The 21,456-nt window shown below is 17.8% G+C and overlaps 5 protein-coding genes across 5 annotated transcripts; 1 reads left to right on the forward strand and 4 right to left on the reverse strand.

Annotated features, from left to right (window-relative positions):
- Nucleotides 1–2,722: 2,722 nt before the first annotated feature.
- On the forward strand, nucleotides 2,723–4,391 carry CDPK4 (calcium-dependent protein kinase 4, putative; the record flags this gene model as incomplete). Its single annotated transcript, XM_028680102.1, has 2 exons — nucleotides 2,723–3,518; nucleotides 3,601–4,391. The coding sequence occupies 2 exons, from the start codon at nucleotides 2,723–2,725 to the stop codon at nucleotides 4,389–4,391; spliced, it is 1,587 nt and encodes a 528-aa protein (XP_028531633.1).
- A 1,564-nt stretch (nucleotides 4,392–5,955) lies between these two features.
- Nucleotides 5,956–9,615, reverse strand: PRELSG_0311300 (conserved Plasmodium protein, unknown function; the record flags this gene model as incomplete). Its single annotated transcript, XM_028680105.1, has 8 exons — nucleotides 5,956–6,061; nucleotides 6,366–6,423; nucleotides 6,563–6,731; nucleotides 6,824–6,952; nucleotides 7,053–7,112; nucleotides 7,202–7,264; nucleotides 7,353–7,471; nucleotides 7,668–9,615. The coding sequence occupies 8 exons, from the start codon at nucleotides 9,613–9,615 to the stop codon at nucleotides 5,956–5,958; spliced, it is 2,652 nt and encodes an 883-aa protein (XP_028531634.1).
- Nucleotides 9,616–11,369: 1,754 nt separating this feature from the next.
- On the reverse strand, nucleotides 11,370–12,884 carry PRELSG_0311400 (serine--tRNA ligase, putative; the record flags this gene model as incomplete). The annotated part of the gene is made up of 1 exon (XM_028680106.1): nucleotides 11,370–12,884. The coding sequence occupies one exon, from the start codon at nucleotides 12,882–12,884 to the stop codon at nucleotides 11,370–11,372; it is 1,515 nt and encodes a 504-aa protein (XP_028531635.1).
- Nucleotides 12,885–14,156: 1,272 nt separating this feature from the next.
- On the reverse strand, nucleotides 14,157–17,894 carry PRELSG_0311500 (conserved Plasmodium protein, unknown function; the record flags this gene model as incomplete). The annotated part of the gene is made up of 1 exon (XM_028680107.1): nucleotides 14,157–17,894. The coding sequence occupies one exon, from the start codon at nucleotides 17,892–17,894 to the stop codon at nucleotides 14,157–14,159; it is 3,738 nt and encodes a 1,245-aa protein (XP_028531636.1).
- Nucleotides 17,895–19,015: 1,121 nt separating this feature from the next.
- Nucleotides 19,016–21,051, reverse strand: PRELSG_0311600 (thioredoxin-like protein; the record flags this gene model as incomplete). The annotated part of the gene is made up of 8 exons (XM_028680108.1): nucleotides 19,016–19,069; nucleotides 19,194–19,340; nucleotides 19,533–19,596; nucleotides 19,696–19,790; nucleotides 19,866–19,926; nucleotides 20,008–20,105; nucleotides 20,190–20,309; nucleotides 20,392–21,051. The coding sequence occupies 8 exons, from the start codon at nucleotides 21,049–21,051 to the stop codon at nucleotides 19,016–19,018; spliced, it is 1,299 nt and encodes a 432-aa protein (XP_028531637.1).
- Nucleotides 21,052–21,456: the final 405 nt, after the last annotated feature.

A 21,456-nucleotide genomic window follows, 5' to 3' on the forward strand; every position in this document is an offset into this window, starting at 1 on the left:
TATTGTATATATATATTAAATGATTAATATATAATACTATATATATATATTAATTTAAATTTTTCAGAAAAAATAATTCATAAAGATAATCTACTAATAATATTCTTAAAAATATTTTATGTAAAAAAGCATAATAATATATATAATGATAACATTTAAGTATATTAATAAAAATTGGTAATTTTATTAAAGAGTACATTTTATATTTTATGAATTAACTAAAAATTCAAGCAGAAATGTTTTTCTTATAATATATATATATAATATATAACAAAGACTATTCATCATTGTATGTATGCCTAACTTATTTTTTTGTCTTTGTAAAAGAATAATTATATATAATAAATATAATACTTTTTTTTTAATTTAAAAAAAAAAAAAAAAATTATAAAATTGCAACTATAATATATTTAATATCTAAAAGAATATTCACTTAAATTATTTTTTCCAAATAAGACATAAAATATTTTAGCTAAAAACAAATACATATATATATATATATATATATATATATATATATATATATATATATATATAAACATGTATTTTTTTTTTTTTTTTTTTCTGTTAACATATATATTTTTTTATTAAATATACTTAGCTAGATTTTTTAGAAAATTATTTAAAACTTCTAGTTTTTTAATATATATTATTTTAAAACTTAATTTAAACTTTTTATACTTTTAAGTTGATATAGTCTAATATAAATTTAAGAAAACTTTTTATTTAAAAAAATATTTTAGAAAAAAAAAAAAGAAAAAGTGAATTTGAATCCTGCTGTGATCATATTTATGCTTGAATAAGTATTTCTAAACTTTTATTAATTATAGTCAAAGCTGTATATGTTTTTTTACTTATTAATAAAACAGTAAAATTTTTTAGTTTAAAATAATTTTTTTTTTTCTAAATTAAAACGTTTTTAATTATATAATAGCAATATGTATAATATGATGATAGGAATGAATATAATAGTATTTCAAAAAGAAAAAAGTTTAAATAATTTATTTCCTTAAATTTTTAAGTAACATTATTTATAGAATTATATTTTACAATAAGTTTCATTTTAATAATATATTTTTTTTTCCTCTCTTTTTTTTATTAGAAATAACTATATTTTATTATTTTTTATAACATAATTATATACTGTATTTTTTTTTTTTTTTCTTTTTTTTTGTTGTATAACCATATTTTTTGACACTTTTTTATTAGTATTATTTTCTAAAAAAAAATATATTTTCATATATTTTATCTAAAAACAAAATTTAATAATATCATCACAATTTATATTTATTTCAATTATGTATTTTTTTAATTTTTATATTCTTTTTTCTTGTATCATCATTATTAGTATTCTTTAAATTAATTTTTGTACTACTACAATATTATACCAATCTTTTTTTATACATCTTAATTTTTTCTAAATATTGATTCATAATTAGTATACCCTGTAGCATATGATTATTATTATTAATATTTTCTTTTTCTTTTTCTTTTTTTTGCAATTAACTCACTATAAGAATATTTACAAATTATATTTAATATTAGTTATTTTATGTTATATATTTTAAAAATTCTAGAATATTGTATACCTTTTTTATTTTATATTATAAAATTATATAAGTCATTCATTTGCTTAATTTTACAAATATGCACATAATATATTAAAGAATAATTTTTTCAAATACCATTTATATGTATATATATACACTTTTTTTTTCCCTTTATAATTTGTTTTATTTTTATACCTTTTTTTTATATAATAAATTCTGAATCAATATTTAAATTATCCATGACATGTCCGATATTATAATATATATTTAAATAAATAAAACCCTAAAGTGTTGGGAAAAGGCATATACATTTTTTTTTCTTTATAATACTTTTTAAAGAAAAATACTCAATTTATAAAATATATGGAAAATTTTATTTATTATATTAATCACTATTATTTTATTTTTTATTTTATTTATTTTTTTTTAAATTGAAAAATTTTGTGTAAAACTGATAACGGAATAAAATTTTCCTTACTATTTTACACATTATATAAATAATTTAAAATAATTAATCTTTACATTTTATACCTTTTTTTTTTTTTTAATATTATATTATATTTAAAATTTTCAAATAAATTCATATAGTTCTTTTAATATAAAGGGAAATTCCTAATTTTTTTTTTTAAAAAAACAATATTATATATATATATAAATATATATTGTGTGTAAAAGCTTTACAATATTTTGTTAGTGCATTTGTTTTTCTATTTTCTGTAGTACATGCACACAAAAAAAAATGAAAAAGGAAATAATTAAATAGCAAATATAGAAAGAAATTTACATCTGCATATTTTAATTTTAACTTAATTTTGTAAAATATATATATATATATATGTATATATTATACATATATATCATATATACATAAATTTACATACATATATTTTATTTCCAATTTTTAAATAACTTTGAAGTACTTTTTTTTTTTTTTTTCTTTTTTATAAATATTGTTTGAAAAGATGCATTAAATTAATTTTAAAGAAAAAATTCCGACTTAAATATAAAAATTATATATGTGTTACATCTAGATGAATATTTATAGATATCTTTGAAACACTTCAGCATTTTATATAATCTTTCTTTTTTTTTTTTTCTTCTTTTCTTTTATCCTTACCTTCCTTTTATTTATTTCTTCTTTTTTTTCTCTCTTATTTTTTAAATAAACAAAAATGGGTCAAGACATATCTACTCCAAATGATACAAAAAATGAAGAAAATAAAGCAAATAAAAAGAATTTAAAAGGAAATGACGAAAAAAACGATGTAAAAGGGAGTAATTCAGCTATTTCTAAAAAAATTGCTCAAAATAGTTTCAATAATAGTAAGTTAACACCTGGTATGTTCATACAAAATAGTAATGTAGTATTTAATGAACAATATAAAGGTATAAAAATATTAGGAAAAGGATCATTTGGTGAAGTTATATTAAGTAGAGATAAGCACACCGGACAAGAATATGCAATTAAGGTAATAAGTAAAAAACACGTAAAAAGAAAAACAGATAAACAAAGCTTATTAAGAGAAGTTGAATTACTAAAAATGCTAGATCATATAAATATAATGAAATTATATGAATTTTTTGAAGACAATAATTATTATTATTTAGTATCAGATGTGTATACAGGTGGAGAATTATTTGATGAAATTATTAGTAGGAAAAGATTTTATGAAGTAGATGCAGCAAGAATAATTAAACAAGTTTTGAGTGGTATTACATATATGCACAAAAATAATGTAGTACATAGAGATTTAAAACCTGAAAATATTTTATTAGAAACAAAAAATAAAGAAGATATAATTATTAAAATAATTGATTTTGGGTTATCAACTCATTTTGAATATAGTAAAAAAATGAAAGATAAAATAGGAACTGCTTATTATATTGCACCTGATGTTCTACATGGGACTTACGATGAAAAGTGTGATATATGGTCATGTGGCGTAATTTTATATATATTATTATCAGGTATATAAAAATGAAAAATAAATATTTATATAATTATGAATTTATTTATTTATTATCATTTTTTTTTTTTTTTTTTCTATAGGATGTCCTCCATTTAATGGATCTAATGAATATGATATTTTAAAAAAGGTAGAAGCAGGAAAATATTCTTTTGATTTACCTCAATTTAAGAAAATAAGTGATAAAGCAAAAGATTTAATCAAAAAAATGTTAATGTATACAAGTGCTGTGAGAATATCAGCACGAGATGCATTAGAACATGAATGGATAAAATTAATGACTAGTAAAGATAATGTAAATATTGATATTCCATCACTAGAATTAAGTATAGCTAATATCAGACAATTCCAAGGTACACAAAAATTGGCTCAAGCAGCTCTGTTATATATGGGATCAAAATTAACTACAATTGATGAAACAAAAGAATTGACAAAAATTTTTAAAAAAATGGACAAAAATGGTGATGGGCAATTAGACAGAAATGAATTAATAATTGGCTATAAGGAACTATTAAAATTAAAAGGAGAAGATACTAGTGATTTAGATAATGCAGCTATTGAATACGAAGTTGATCAAATTTTAAGTTCAGTAGATTTAGATCAGAATGGTTATATAGAATACTCAGAATTTTTAACAGTAGCTATTGATAGAAAATTATTATTATCAACTGAAAGATTAGAAAAAGCTTTCAGACTATTTGATAAAGATGGATCAGGAAAAATTTCAGCAAATGAACTGGCTCAATTATTTGGATTAAGTGATGTTAGTTCTGAATGCTGGAAGACGGTACTTAAAGAAGTTGATCAAAATAATGATGGAGAAATTGATTTTAAAGAATTTAGAGATATGCTAATAAAATTATGCAATTATTAAATGTATATAATATTTTATAAAAAAAAAAAAAAATTTTAATAATAGAATATAAATAATATTATCAAGTCATTTATATATATATATATATATAAGTATATTTTCTTTAATATAACAAGTATAAATAATTACCTTGAACACATAAATTCAAAACTTTTCTTCTCATTATATTTATTTCTCATGATATTTTTAATGTAAATAATTTACATAATAAATTTTATTAATAATTTTAGCGTAATCATAAAAAATTATATTTATTCATTTTAATGTAATTATTCTTTTATTAAAATTAAATTAAATAAAAAGAAAAAAAAGTAATAAAATATAAGAATCTACAGTTTAAATTAATTTTTTTTTTAATAATTTTTTTTTTTTTAATTTCCATACAGTATGCTTATATATATAAATCCTTATTTCAATAAATGATTACATTAAATTTATTCTTATATATTTTTTTTTTCTCTCTTTTTTAATAATTTTTATATTTCTTTTCTATTTCACAATTTTCCCATTATTTTCTTTTTACTTTTTTTTTTTTTTTTTTTAATCCTCGTTATATAAATATTCATAAATTAAAAATTTGCCGCTTTATTTAAAAAAAAAAAAAAATAACACATTTCAAATTATTTAAAAAAAAATTCCATTTAATTATATTTTATTATACATCTATTGCACTTGAAAGTAGAACTAATATAAATGTATATAACAAAATTTTGTTAATATATGTTGTAAAAAAAAAAAAAAAATTAAAATAGAAATAATCTAAATAAAAGTAAATAAGACAATAATAATATCTGTCTTAGCATGTCTAGATATTTTTTATCGTACCTGTTTTTTTTTTTTGATTTATAAAAAAATAAAAATGAGTTCATATATTTTATCAATTTAAAAATTTTTCCGAAACTAAAAAAATAAGAAAAGTAAAACATATATATATCTATATGTTAAATAATACTATTATTAAATAAAATAAAAAAATAACATTGTAAGAATTAAACTTTAAAATTATAAAAAATTTCTTTTTATTATAAAAATGAAATATAGAAATATTTGTGTATAATATTAATTTAAAGAAATGATCAAAAGAAATGCTTGTGATATTAAGCTTATTTTTTTTCTGTAATCTTTAAAAAGAGAAATTTTTATTTTATACTTTTATTTTACTATTATTTTATTTTTTTGCATTACTTTTTTTTTTTATTCCAAGTAATCACTATTGAAAATCATATAAGTAAATTGAAGATGCAAATGAAATGAAATAAATTATTTATAATTACATAATCTTTAGTATTATTTTTCTACTTTTAATAGAAATGTTTAAAAATAAATATATATAATTAAAAATGTATTACTGTTGAAATATTGTATGATGATAATATAAATTTAAAAAATATATTAACTTTCCTTTTAAAAAAAAAAAGAAAAAAATAGTTTTGTAATGTTCTTAATTAATTATTGATAATTTTATGAAATCATAATAAATCTAAAGAACTTTTTAATATATTTTCTTTGTTTTTAAAAAAAATGTGAATAATAATTATTTATGTATGAATGATACAAAAGAAAATTAAGTTGTAGTGATATTTGCAAATTTTTTAATTCTTTTTTTCAGTAAATCATTTTCATCTCTTAAAGATATAACTTCTTTTAATAACTTATGATTATCATGTTCACTAAGAAAAAAAAAAAATTAAGTAATAATTTTAATAAAATTAAAAGGAAAATAAAAAAATTTAAAGAAATAATTATTTCACCTGTCATTAGAATTAGCATTTGTTTTTCCATTTTTTCTATAAAAAAGAAATAGAAATAAAAAATTATTAACTGCATATATATTTATCTATTTTATATATAGATAGAGAGAAAAAAAAATGAAACTAATAATTTAGAATATAAGTTTAAAAGAAATATATATATAATAAAAAAAAAAAATTTTAAATTAAAACTTTTTTTTTCATTTTATATTTTATTTATTACATATCCATTGGATTATGTAAATTTCTTAAACTTCCATTTAGTTTCCATTTTTCAATATCTATATAAAAAAAAAAAAAAAAGAATTGTTTATAACAACAAATACCTAACTTAACTTTCCTTATAAATCATTTATATATTATAAAAATTTATATGTTCAATATATATAATATTTATTTTCTTTTTTTTTCTTTTTTTACCTCTTGTTAAAGAGTCTACTAATTTAGTTAATCTATTTTTTTCTGTTATTAATAAATTTATTTCATCAGAATATTTTACATTCTTTTGTTGTAAATATAAATTGTTTGTTTTTAATTCTTCCATTTGCTTTATATATTCAGAATTCTCATTTCCTTTTGTTTTTTCTTCCTAAAAATAAGTTAAAATATATATATATATATATTTAGACAAAAAAAAAAAAAAAAAGAGAATATAATTCATATAAATAATTATATATTTACTTGTAAAGATTTATTTAAATATTCTAATTTTGTATTTAAACTCTCCAATTTCTTTTCTAATTCTAATTTCTTAGTTTTTTCTTCATTGTATAAATTATTTATTTCTATATTTTGATTTAATAATTCATTCTATAAAAATATATATATATTTCAATATGTATTTTTAAAATAATTTTTATCATTTTAGTAATTTGTAAAATTTTATTTTTTATTTCATTTTCTTTTTAACCTTTTCCTTTTCAATGATCTCAATTTTTGCATATAATTCTTTAACATTTTCTGAATTAATCTAATTAGGAAAAAAGAAAAAGCAAATTATATATATTCATTAAAACAAAAAAAAAAAAAGACTGAAAAAATTAGGAATTTTAAAATTACTTTAGATTTATTCTCTTCAACTAATTTTTTATATTTCTCAATATCATTTAACAAAGCTTTATACTTTAAAAAAAAATAATAATAATAAATAAAATTAAATTAATATATATATAATAAAGAACTAAAATTATAAAAAAAAAAAAAGATTTACCTTATTTTTAAAAAATAAATCGACATTTCTATATTTGTCTTGTAATATTTTTATTTCCTTCATTAATTTATCATTTGCTTTTAGTAATTCATTTTCATCTTTAAATTTTTTTACATTATCTAAAAAGTTAAAAGGTATAATTAATAAAGCTTATTCGATAAAAAAAAATAGAAAATTAAATTAAAAATTAAAATAAATAAAATGTAAAATATTTCAAATATATATATATTTTTACACAAAAAAAAAAAAAAAATTCAATAAAATTATATATGATTATTAAATATGATTTATATATACATAAATATATGTAAATACCTAATTGTGTTTGAAACGCTTCTATTGTATTTTTCAGATCATCTTCAAGTATATTTTTTTCGCTTTTCAAACTATTTATTTTAAACATATATTTTTGATTTAATTTTTGACTTATTAATAACTCTTTATTTATGTTTTCCAGAACTGTATTAACATCAACATTATCAAAAATATTTTTAACTCTTGTTCTTTCAAAATTTTGATTTATATTATTAAAAATATAATCATTTATAATATATAAATTGGCATGCATATATCTAAGTATAATTGCAATTAAGTCACGATGTCTTTTATATAAACATTTACAAACATAATATTCATTAGAATTAATATGTAAAGAAAAATAATATTTATTTTCTAAAAATTCAATAAATGGGTATATATGATTAAATTTATAACTCCACATATGCTTCGTTTTATTGTTTTGATCAATTATTTTTATTTCATTTTTATGTATATGTAGCATATAAATAACATCATTTTCACTTTCCATATTAGAATATAAACTTAAGTTATCTATGCTGTTATTATCATCATAATCACTAAATAAATTTTTTTTTCTACTTATATTTGACATAATATCTTCATTATTTTTATCTTCATTACTATTTACTTTTTTTATTATATATATGGGATATCTAATTGTATCATTATGTATAATTGTTTCCAACATTTTTTTTGTTTTCATATTTAAATTGAACGGACCTATTTCAGCTATTGCTACTCCATAATACTTATTGTTACTAATAGTATTCATTGAATTTTTATTAAAAACTGAATTTTCATAAGAATTAAAAATTTCGGTTACATTATTATTTTTATAATTAACTTTATTTTCATCTGTTTTCATATTTCTTTTATTACTACTTAATTGAAATAAACTATTAGACATAGAAAAACTTTTATTACAATCATCTAAATTAAATGAATTTTTTTCAGAATTAAAATCTTTTGAAATTTCTTCTTCATAATTACTATTATATATTTTATTATTTTGTATTGTATTTTTAATTGATGATCTGTTATAATTATTACCATTTTCTGAATTAACTGAACTATTAATTGAAAATTTTGATATATTCTCAACAGTAGCCTGTTCACTATTTATACAAGAACACTCTACATATATTTTGATTCCTATATCTTCACAAGTTAATTCATATTCATTATCATATATATTATTTTTCTTAGGAAGTAAATTTCTTTGAATCATACTACAATGTTGAAATGAGTATATTTTCTTCCATTTGTAAGAACATGGTATTTTTTTCTTTGTATCTTTATCAAAAGCATGAACAATAATTTTATTTTCTTCATTTTCATATTTTACTTCTACTTCAAAACCAAAATTATAATTTCCTCTTATAATAATATCACTACTACTACATGTAAAAATATCTTCATTTTCATTTTTTTTAATATTTTCTTTTTCATCTTTTTTTTTTTTTTTAAATATAGTATTATAAATATTTTTATTAATAACTATTTCTTCTTCATTTATATAAATAGTATTTTTTAAATTTTCAATATTACAAGGAGCTTTGCAAAATGGATAATTTATATTTTTTTTTGCTTCTTTTGCTGTGTACTTAATTTGCTCTTTTACTTCATCAAACACATTTATAGCATTTTTCATTTGATTTCCTAATCCACTAAACATTTTTTTTAGTTTATTATTTTTATTATTTAATTTTGTTTGCATACTAAACAAATCTATAGAATTTTTATTCTTTATATAAGTAGTATTCTTTTTAAATATATCACTATAATTACTTATCTGCGGTGACAAGCTTTTTGATTCACTTAATTTTTCATTAAGCTCTTTTTTATTTTCTATATCATTTTCATCATTTACTATAACTTTACCTGATTTTAACCCACTACAATTTTTATAATTATTTTGATAATCATAAATATTTGTAGATACTTTTAAATCATTTCCAAACATTTTATTTTATATCTATACATATTATGTTTTTTCCAACTCTTTTTTTTTTTTTTTTTTTATTTTAGTCTCTTTTCATTCAGAGCTTTTTCTATTATCATTTAAAAAAAAAAAAAAAAATTAAACAAAAATACACAAAAAAAAAAAACAAAAAAACAGGTAAAATGAGAGAAAAAGGAAAATAAAAAGAGAAGGAAAAAGATAAAACAACAAATTCAAATTCAAATTCAAAACAAAAAAATAAATAAAAAAACTTCTTTTTTTTTTTTAAATTTTACAAAATTTAGAAATTTTTTTTATTTATTTTTAAAATGATTAATGATTCTTAAAATAAATTTTATAATGCAAAATATTTCAATACTTTTTAAAATATGTTAGGTAAATAAATCATGATAATTTAATAAATTATTCAATCCATTTCTTTTGAAAAACATTGTGTGCACAAAAAATGTGTGTGCATACATTTTTTACTAATATAAAATTGAAGCATAATTAATTATAAAAATGTATATATATATATATATATATATATATATATATATATATATTATAATATATTAGAAATTATTAAAATTTTCTGAATAATAATATGCATAAATACCTATTTTATTTTACCTTTTTATATGAGATATGTGTAATTTTTTTTTTTTTAGCATAATTCTATAATAACATTATTTAAATGATTTTATAATTCTGTAAATTTTTTTTATTTCATTTGTTTCTAAAGAATAAAAAAAATAAATATTTTTTATTTAGAATAATGAAGTTGCATTTATAGAAAAACAATATCACATTTATTTTCTTATTCCTTTTTATTAAAATACATCATTTAATTTTATACTAAAAATAGTTAAAAAATTATTTAAGAAAAAAATTTATTTCAAATTGAATATGGAAATATTATCTTCTTAAAAAAAAAATTTGCTATTCTATCTTTTTTATTTTATTTTACTTTTTATTTTTATATTTTTTATTTTTTTTTTCTTTTTTCTTGAATCATTTATCCTATTAAAAATTATGTATTAAGATAAATTTAAATTTAAATTAAAATACAAAAATATTAATAAATATACAAAACTCGATAGTTTGTAATTTTATTAAATTCTTTAATGAAATAATTGATGAAATGGAATATTATTAAATTGCCTTTTTTATTAATTTTTTATAGCTTATTATTTTTATTTTATTTTATATATATTTTTTTTTTTTTCGAATTAATAATATTTTAAAAATATTGCATTAATCCTTACACTCTTTTTTTGAATACAGACACTTAAAAAAAAAAAATAAAGTTTTATAATATTTAATATTTTATTATTATCTAGTAGTAATAGTAGCACTATCATTATTATTAATATTCTTATTGATGTTATTATTATTGTAAGTCTACCTTTAATAATTTCTCATAAATATATAAATTTATTTTTGCTTATTTTCTAAAAGTTTTTTTTTATCATATTATTAATTTTAAATATAATTAAGTTTTATCTTTTTTATGTTTTGTATTTTCATTTATAATAAATTAACATTAATTCACAAAATATTGTTTATAACATATCTTTTTTTAAATTCTCTCTAGTTGAAATAGTAATATATACATTATATGAATGCACACAAAAAAAAAAATAATAAATAAAAAACAATGAAATAATAATACGCATATATATAATAAATATATATCATTATCATATATAACAGTAGAGTATTTTTACTTTTATTTTTTATTATTTTCTTTATTTTTTTTCCATTTTTTGAACTTATTCTACAAAAGGAATAAACTCCATATTATTCATAAATGGGCGTAATTTCTCAGGAACAACTATCCCTTCTCCATTTTGATAATTTTCAAGGAGACAACATAAAAATCTTTGTGCAGCAACCATTGTACCATTTAATAAGTGAACATAATTTTTACTTTCAGTTTGAAAATCCTGAATGAAGTTTTCATAATCACTATCAATTTCCTCATGGATATTTTCTTTCTCTGTTTTTTGAAGATCAGTAATCTTAATATTAGAATCTACATACTTTATATTTAAATTAATGCTTTGGTAATCAGTACAATTGCTACATGAAACTAATTCTCTGTATTGATCACTACATGGGAAATAACCTTCTAAATCATATTTTATAGACGCAGCATTATTAAGTGCCCCTGATACAATACTTATTATCCTATATGGTATATTTAAAGATTGATAAAATTCTTCACATGTGTTCATCATTTCTTGATGTATTTTACTACTTGTATGAGGTAAAGAGATACAAAATTGTTCAATCTTATCAAACTGATGAACTCGAAGAATACCTCTAATATCTTTTCCATGAGCTCCTGCTTCTTTTCTAAAACAAGAAGAAAATCCAGCATATCTTAATGGTAAATTTTTTGATTCTAATACTTCATCTTTATGTAATGCACATAATGGTTGCTCGGATGTTGCAATTAAATATAAATCATCTCTACTTAACTCTTCATTGGAAACATTATTTTTTATTAAATCATTTTTATTCTCTTCCATACTAGAAGATGATATTTTGTAAAGGGTTTCTTCAAAATCATCTAATTCAGCACATTCATCCATTATATTTTTTTTCATAAAAAATGGTGGATATACAGGAGAATATTGTTTGTTAACTAAAAAATTTAATGCATATTGTAAAATGGCATTATGTAATAAAAAACCTGCTCCTGTTAAGTAATATCCCCTATGTCCTGCAACTTGAACACCCTTTTTAAAATTAGCTCCACCTATTTTTTTTAATAAATCAAAATGATGATAATATTTCAATTTATTACCAACACTATTTATTGGTTCCACTTCTCTTTTTTCATTTACACTATTAGTAACATCTAGTTTTTTGCATACGCCCCATGTTTTTATTATTTTGTTATTTACTTCGTCATCAGAAACAACAACCTTATTATTTAATATATTTCCAATCTTGCTTAAATACATGTTTCTTTGTTTTAACAAATATTTTTCTTCATTTTGTAATAGTGGCATTTCTTCTTTCATACTTAAACTTTTTTTTTTTAAATCCTCTACATCTGCATTTTTATTTGCTTTCTTTTTATTTCCTATTTCTTTATTTACTACATTAATAGATTTTTTTAATTCTTCTAATTTAAATATGCACTTCCTCCATTTTTCATCATATTCAATTACTTTATCAACATTTTTCTCATCATGAAACCTATTTTTTTCTGATTCTTTTATTTTGTCAGGATTTCCTCCTTTTTCTCGTCTGAATAAATTTATATCTATTACCATTATTTCTATTTTTTTCTTTTTTTTTTTTTTTTTTTGTTCTACAATCTTTTCAATAAAAAAAAAAATTCTCAGAAATATAGTAACATATATTAAATTTTAAAAAAATTTTTTTTTAAATTTAAAAAAAAAATATTTAACTTAAACTTTTTAAATTTTTATAAAGGAATTTTTATTTTTCATTAAATGTAATTAAAAACAATATATATTACACATAATAAAAAAAAAGTTATAAATGAAGTACGACGTGCACAAATACTTTTTTCAGCAATTTTATCTTTTTATTTTAGCATCGTTATTAAATTGAATATATTCTTAAAAAAAATTATTCTTTAACATTTTCAAAGTATTTTAATATATAGTTATTGTTCTTTTATTAGGACTGAAGTCATATGATCAGATAAAACTAATTTTAATTCATAAAATTATTAAGAGAAAATGAATTCTTATACAGTAGAATTTTTTACTTTTCTATATTATTTTACTATCAATAAGTTAACTACAAAGATGATATTTTTTTAATTTATACAGGTAATAAAAATGTTATATGATTATAATATATATTTTTTATAATGAATTGAACTTTATAAATTTCTTAAAAGAAGACATATTTACTATACATAATTATTATAATAAATATGTTAGTTTTAATAAAATAATTTATAAGTAAATTATGTTAATCTAATTATTATGACAAATGGCAAAAGAACAAAAGTGGATAATAATAATGAAAAATATTTAATGAATAATTGTATCAAAGTTATCTAAATAAAATATATGCAACAACGTTAAATTGTATTAAATAAATCATCTCATAATATTTCTAAAAATTAATAAAAGAAAAATCTTATTAATGTGCATATATACTATTTTTATTTATTTAATAATAAATAGAATATATAGATGACAGAAATGATCAAAAAGAAAATATATATATATATATATATATTACTAAATAAACAAATTTATAAATAAATATATATATACAGATATATGCATAATAAAAATATTATTATATAACCAAGAAATTAATAGTGTATTAAAATTCTTGAAATATAAAATTCTATTTAAAACTAATGTACTACTTTTTAGATCGAACTTTACAAAAATTTATACTAAATTAAAAATAATATTTCAGAAAATAAAATATTAGTAAAACAAAAAAAAGCCCCAAAATATATTTATGTTTATTTTCATCCTTTACACGCTTTAGGATTACTAATCGTGAGATGAAATAAATTATAAAAGTATCTTTTTTTTTTTTTTTACAAATAATTACATTTCCATTATATATAAAAAATGATTTTGTAAGTAGTTGTTAATTGTACCGTAGCTTTTTTTATTAATGTCTAAATATTGATTAAAGGAATTATAATATCTATAATGTTTTTCTCCTAAACAAAAATTTTCATCTTTCTTATTTTCTTTACATGGATAATGTAATAACTCTTTTTTATGAGAAACACAATTATTTTTTAAGTAGTGCATTTTTTCCATCGATTGACTAGTATTAATACTACTATTTTTATAATTAGATAAATCACATCTTATATTTTCTTTCTTTTTTATTGTATATTCCTTATTACCTATTTTCAAATTATTTTTATGCATATTATCATGATTTGACACTTTTTTATGAATTAATATATTTTTTTGTAAATTAAAATTATTATTTGCATATAAGTAGGAATTTATTTTTTCATTATTATCGTCATAATTATTAACTTGTGAAATAGTTTCATCATTTTTTTTTATTCCATTTATCTCAGGTATAATTATTATTTCTCTATCATTTAAATGACTTTGCTCTTTACTAGTCATTTTTGAATTTTCATTTTCGCTAGAGATCATTCTAGTTAGCATCATCCCATCTTCAGGATTATCTAATTTATTAATTAAATTATTTTTTTTATTTTCATCGAGTTGATTCTTATGAAATCCTAAGATTTTTTTAACATTATTAACATTTCTATTTTCATACATAACAAAACTTTTAACTTCATCATTATTCTTATTTTCAGATTCACTTATATGTCTATTATTCTTCTTATAAATATTTTTACTTTTTTTGAGCATGTTTTGATCATCGTTATTTTTTTTATTGTTTTTATCCTTACTCTTATCTTTAATGGTATCAATACCATCTTCAACAGGATATCTATTATCATAATAATTATTAATTTTACAATCTTCATATTTCTTTTCTTTATCACAATTATGATTGCTGATATTATATTCTTTTCTTATATTATTATTAATGTTATCATTATATTCATGTTTATTCCTAATTTTATAAATATTATTATTATATCTGTTTTTATATTTAAAATTGTCCTTATTGGTATGTGTAATATTCCTATTAATTTTATCCAATTTAAACTTTTTATCTATTGAAAAACTATTATTTAAAATATTAGATTTTTTCAATTTAGATTTTTTATGGAATAAATTATCTGAGCTATCACAAATATTTTTATTTTTGCATAAATAGCAATTTATTTTATCCCTTAATAATATGTTTAGTTTATTACAACAGTCAATAGGAATATCACACTTTTTAACATTTTTATTTTTATTTATACCATTCCAATCTTTGTTTTTACATGAGTTTCCAGGTAAAATACTATGTAATTTATTTTTTTTTAGCATGCTATCTTCATTAAATTTTTCCTTATCATTGTCATAAATACATTTTTTTAAATTATTATATAAAAACATACCATGTTTATCTAAAATCCTTGGATTGTAATTAAATCTTTTACACTTTTCATTATAATTTAACATAGGATTCTTTAATACATTTCCAAGAGTAAAAAGTTTTTTTCCGATGTTACTATTTTTATCAGTGGAATATTGTAAACTATATTTTTCATTTATATCAGTTGCTTTGTTTAAATTTTCTTTACATATTTTCTTTTTATTCTCATTATTATGGCCAAAGTAATTATCTTCATTTATATTACTATAAAAGTAATGATAGTATGGATAACTTTCCTTGGGTATTGAACCCCGAATATCCATTTTACCACTACCTTTTTTTTCCTTTATCAATAACTCAATCAATGCATCACTACTTAAAACAGTATTAACTTCTTTATCTTCTTTCACAACCTTATTTTGTTCAAATTTTAATTTATCTCCTATTTTATCTTGCATGAGAACTTCATTATTTCCTTCATACACTCTATGAATACTTTGATCGTCAGTACCTACACTTTTGTCTGTATATTCTTTTAAAAAAAATTTTTTTTCAGATATTTCCTTGTTTTTATCTTTATTAACGTCTTTTTTAGTTTCATCAATTATATTTTCCTTAATATCCTTTTCTATATCAATATGATTTTCATTTTGTATGTTTGTTACATTTATTGAAGATTTTTCTATTTTATCATCCATGGTTAATTTTTTTTCACTCATTTTTTCTTTTAAATAAATCCATTTATTAATTGAAAATTTTCTCTTTTTATACTTTTTCAAATATTTTAATTTTAATGTGGATATATATCTCATTTCATTTTTCATTTTATTATATATGACTCTTAATTTACGGCGCATTCTTCGAAGTTCCTGAGATTCCTTAGTTTGATCATTTTCCTCTATGATTTTTTCTAAAAATGTTATTCTATTTCTTAATAATACAATTTCATCTAAGTATTCTGCATTTTTTAGTTCTAATTCATTAGTATAAGATAACTTATCTTTTAACGTTTCAATTGTATCATTTAATTTTTTGTTTTTATTATTATTTTGGATTAATTGAACTTTCAGCTCTCGGATTTCTTCATATTGAACATCACCATAATCTAATGATTCTCTAATTTTTTGCTTCAACATTTTATTTTTATCATCTAAAGTATTCATATAGTATTCATATCTATCAATTAATTTAGGAACATAATCATGAAGTAAACAATTTATTATTTTAATAACATCATCTATATAGCTATTATTCTTCTTTTTAGTTTTTCCAATAGTTTCCTCTAAATTTTCGATCATTTTTTTATAGTAATCAATATTTCTTTTATTATTATTTAGAAATTTGAAATGTCTAAGACTCTTGGAACTATTTAACATTTCATTTGATTTTTTTTTTTTTAAATCTTTTGATCCATTTAAACTTACATCGCTATTCATGTACATGCATCCAATGTCATATGATGATTTATTATTTTTTTTATTTAATCTATTTGATAAACCTTCTTGGAAAAAAAAGAATTCATCGAATGTTTTTTTAGATGAACTTATATACTGAAATTTGGAAATTTTGTTACCAAAAGTTAAAAATGAACTTTTAGATCCTAATTTTGAAGTTTCTTCTGAAAAATTAATTTTTAGTTCATTTTTATCTTCAACTTTTTTTCTTGTAATTGTATTTTTTTTTTTCACAGAACTAACACTTTTTACATTTAAAATTTCTGAATTATATGTTCGAAATTTTTTTTTTTTTTTTTTTTTTTTCCTAAATGATCTAGTTTTTGCTGTAGTTTCCAATTTATTGTATATTTTCAACAGATCTAAATCGTATTCCATAATTTTATTTTTTATATCATCCATTTTTCTATCTTTTAATCTTACTTTGGAGATTTCTAATCTCATAGTACCGTTTTTATCAGTATCTAATAATTTGTCAGACCCTTCAAAGGTTTCATTAATACTGTCTTTTTCTTTTAATTTAATAAACTTCTTTTTAAATACGTTATCTGAATAATCAGAAATATTATGAAAATTATCTTCAGTATTTGTTCTCCTCAATTCTTTGCTATATGTGCTATCAGAATTTTTGTAAATATCATATTTTGATTCACCTGAACATTTAGAACTATTTATAGTTGAACTTTCCTTAAAACTTCTATCCAAATTTGTTTTATCATTCATAAAGTTTCCTGGTTCATGTATTTCATCATTGTCATCTAAACTACTCAGAGTTAGTAATTTCTTATTTTTTTCTCTGCATTTTTTAACGAAAAATTGAACATTTTTAACTAAACTACTTAATTTACTGGTTTTATCCATTTTAAGGGATACCACTATATAAGTATGGAGTATAATTTATTATTGCACTATCTAATTGCATCTATATGATTGTAAAATAAATAAAATTCAATAAAAATCTTTTGAAACATTACAAATAAATTTTACTTTTTTAAAATTATAGTTTCTAATTAAACAATTATTATAATACATTATAAGAAATGAAAAATAAAATATACTTATTATTGTTTATGATTAACAGTCGAAGTAGAAAGCAACTGTCTATTTATTATAGTTTATTTAATTAAAACTTATTATATAGTTATCCATGTCTAAAACTTAAAAATTATCAACAATGGATGAATAGTATCATAAAAAAAAGATAAAAAGAAAAAAAGAAAAAAGTATAGGAATAAAATAATAAAAAACTAAAAACTAAAACAAAAAATGACCAAAATTAAAAATATATAAGATGAAAATGTATTATATATAAAGCAATTTTAAATATACTCTAAAATAAAATGCAAAATAAATTATAAATATATTTTTCTTTTCTTATCGTATCAGTATTTAAGTAATGATTAAATATTACATCGTTAAAAATAAAGAACAAATTTCTTTAAAAAATGTAAAATTTAAAAAAAAAAAAATGTTTAAGATTTAATAATGAGAATAAAAACCTAACCTATATAGGATTTTTCTTTGTTGTAAATATATTAATCTAAAGTAAAATATATAAATCTAATAAAATTTAACTTCAAATTTATTTTAAAGTTACACTATCTATTAAGAGTTGATTATTAATTTCCTTTTTCTTATTTTTTTTTTTTTTTACTCATTTTTAAATATTCAAACGGTAATAAAATTAACAACAATAACAATAAAATAATTATTATCATTTAAATAAATATTCTGAACATTCAAAACTTTTAATCTTTTTTTTTTTTTAATTTCTATTTGTGTGTACCATGATAATAATTAAAAAGTATAACTCTTTTAGCTTCAAATTTCAAAAATTGGAATATTTTTATATATAAATATATATAGTCTCATATTTTAAAAAGTATTTATTAGCTTTTTTTATTATCATGTCCTATCTTTTTTTTTTTAAATAACTTATGTTAAAAAAAAAAAAAAAAAAATCCTGAACAGACAGACAAAACTTAGTTCATATCATAATTTTTTTTTTCTTCATCAATTAATTCTTGAGCCATCATCTAAAATAAAAAATATATATCCATTAAAGAATATTGAATAGAACCATATACGTAATTTAAAAAATAAAAATTTTAATGGCAAGTGTATATATATATATAAATTTTTTTTTTTTTTGAAACTTACCATAGCTACTACAAAACAGCTTTTCTCTGCTTCTTTTATTTTCCCTTTAGTATAATTTAAACTGTCTTCTATGAAATCATTTCTAAGCATATCTTCCTCAATAAGAGATGTTAATATTTCATTGTAAATGATTTCATCATCTATTCTCTTGAAAAATAAAAATTTAATAAATTATATAATATTATAAAAAAAAAGGATGAAAAATAAAATTTTGTAGAAATAAATGTGAAACTTATAAACTAATACTATATAATAAAAAAATGATTTTCATGATTTAAAAAATAAAGAACTATTTAAGAGTTTATGAAAAAAAAAAAAAAATTTTTGATTAATACACACATTTGAAATATCTTTTAAGTGCCTTTTTATAAGCATATTTTCTATAATCTTTGATTCAGTCATCCTAAAAAAATATATGTAATAAATAAATATAATATTTTTTGATATAAATGAATTTTCTTTAAATGAAAAAGTTTATGCATTATTTTAATTATAAATATACCAAAGAGTTAAGTGACCAAAATGATGCATTCTTTCATGAATTAATTCTGCCTTGGCTAGCATTTGCTCTTTAATATTTTTAGGTGATTTGATAATCTATAAAAGAAGAAATGTAAAAAAATAATTTCATTATAAATAATAAAAAAAAATTTATAAAAAAAGAAAATTTACCTCATCTATTTTATTGATAATATCATTCGGTTTGTACTCAACTAATTTGTTTCCTTTTCCGCTGATAATTGAAAGTAAAAGAAAAAAAAAATATATATATATATATAATGTATATACTTTAAAATTATTATAAATATAGTACTTGTGATAATACAAAAAAGTGGGTGTTCCTCTACAAATTATCATATTTGGAGCATAATCATTTTTCTCTACATTATATTTCTTTATTTTTACTTGAATCTATATTAAAACATATATATATAAAATAAAACAAAATGGGAGTAAATAATTTTAACTAGAAAATCATATAACAACAAATCCTACATTGTTATCCTTAAATAATTTATGTAAAGTATTTATAAATGGTTTGTATAAAAAACATAGGAAACACGTATTTTCAAACAGAATCAAAATTATTTCATTGTTCTTAGAGTCTTCAATAATCTAAAAAGTAAAAATATTTAAAATATGAACTATATGTAATATTGTAGAATTTGTATTTTATTTAATTATTTTTTCATATTACCTCTTTTTCAAATGTATCATGAGTTACAAAAGTTGGAAAATTATCATTATTTCCGTGATTTATTTCTTGATAATTTTCACTAATTGGTGTAAAGAAATCTGCAAATATATTTTTCAATGAATTACTTGTAAATTCCTCTTTTGATAAATTTCTCCTTCTTCTTCCTTTATAAAGATAACAAGCGTAATCTTTACTTTCTTCATTATAAGTATAAAGAAAATTAACATTTTTAATATTAAGTTTTTTTATTTCATCTTTTATTTCTTGAATTTTTGTTTTTTGTTCACTTAATTTATTTTTATCTAATACAAATAATACTATGTTATCTAAATTATCAAAATTTTCATCAGATATTTCTTTCATTTCATTTAGAAAATCTGTTACTCCCCTTTCTTCATTCCATTTGTAAATTTTATAACCAAATATACTAGTAATAAGCAAAGTGAACATATATATTTTTTTCCTTTTATTAGGTATTTTATTTTTAAAATCAATATAACTTACTATATTATTATGTAAATTTTTACTAAAATTTATTTTTTCATTTTTTTTTATGGGTAGGGTATTTTTTATTTTGAAAATACAATTATAATAGTAAAAATTTCTTTTACTATTAGAAAATATTAAATTTGATTTATACAAATTTAGTATTTTATTCATTGTTTTATTTTAAGATTTATTACTTCTTATCTATTTTACACAAATGTTTATCTTAAAGAACTATATATAATCAAATATTTACTTTTTTTAACTTAAAACTTTATTACAACATATATAATTATTATACTAATTTTACCTGTATGTTTAAATGTGAGACTTTATTCTTAAAGGTGTTAATTTTTTTTTTTTGAAAGATTTTAACCTCTTTTTTTGTAATTATTCGATTTCATATTTTACATTATATAGAAGATATATTTTTAATAATTTATATATAATTAATATACATATATAAATCTAATAATTTTATGAATATTTAAAAAAAGCAATAACAATACATTATTTTTTTTAATTTGTTTTTTTTTTTTTCTTTTCTTCTTATTTTATTTTATTTTTTTTTTTAAACGC

The sequence above is a fragment of the Plasmodium relictum genome (genome assembly GCF_900005765.1).
Source record: "Plasmodium relictum strain SGS1 genome assembly, chromosome: 3".
In the NCBI taxonomy this organism is placed as follows: Eukaryota; Apicomplexa; class Aconoidasida; order Haemosporida; family Plasmodiidae; genus Plasmodium; species Plasmodium relictum.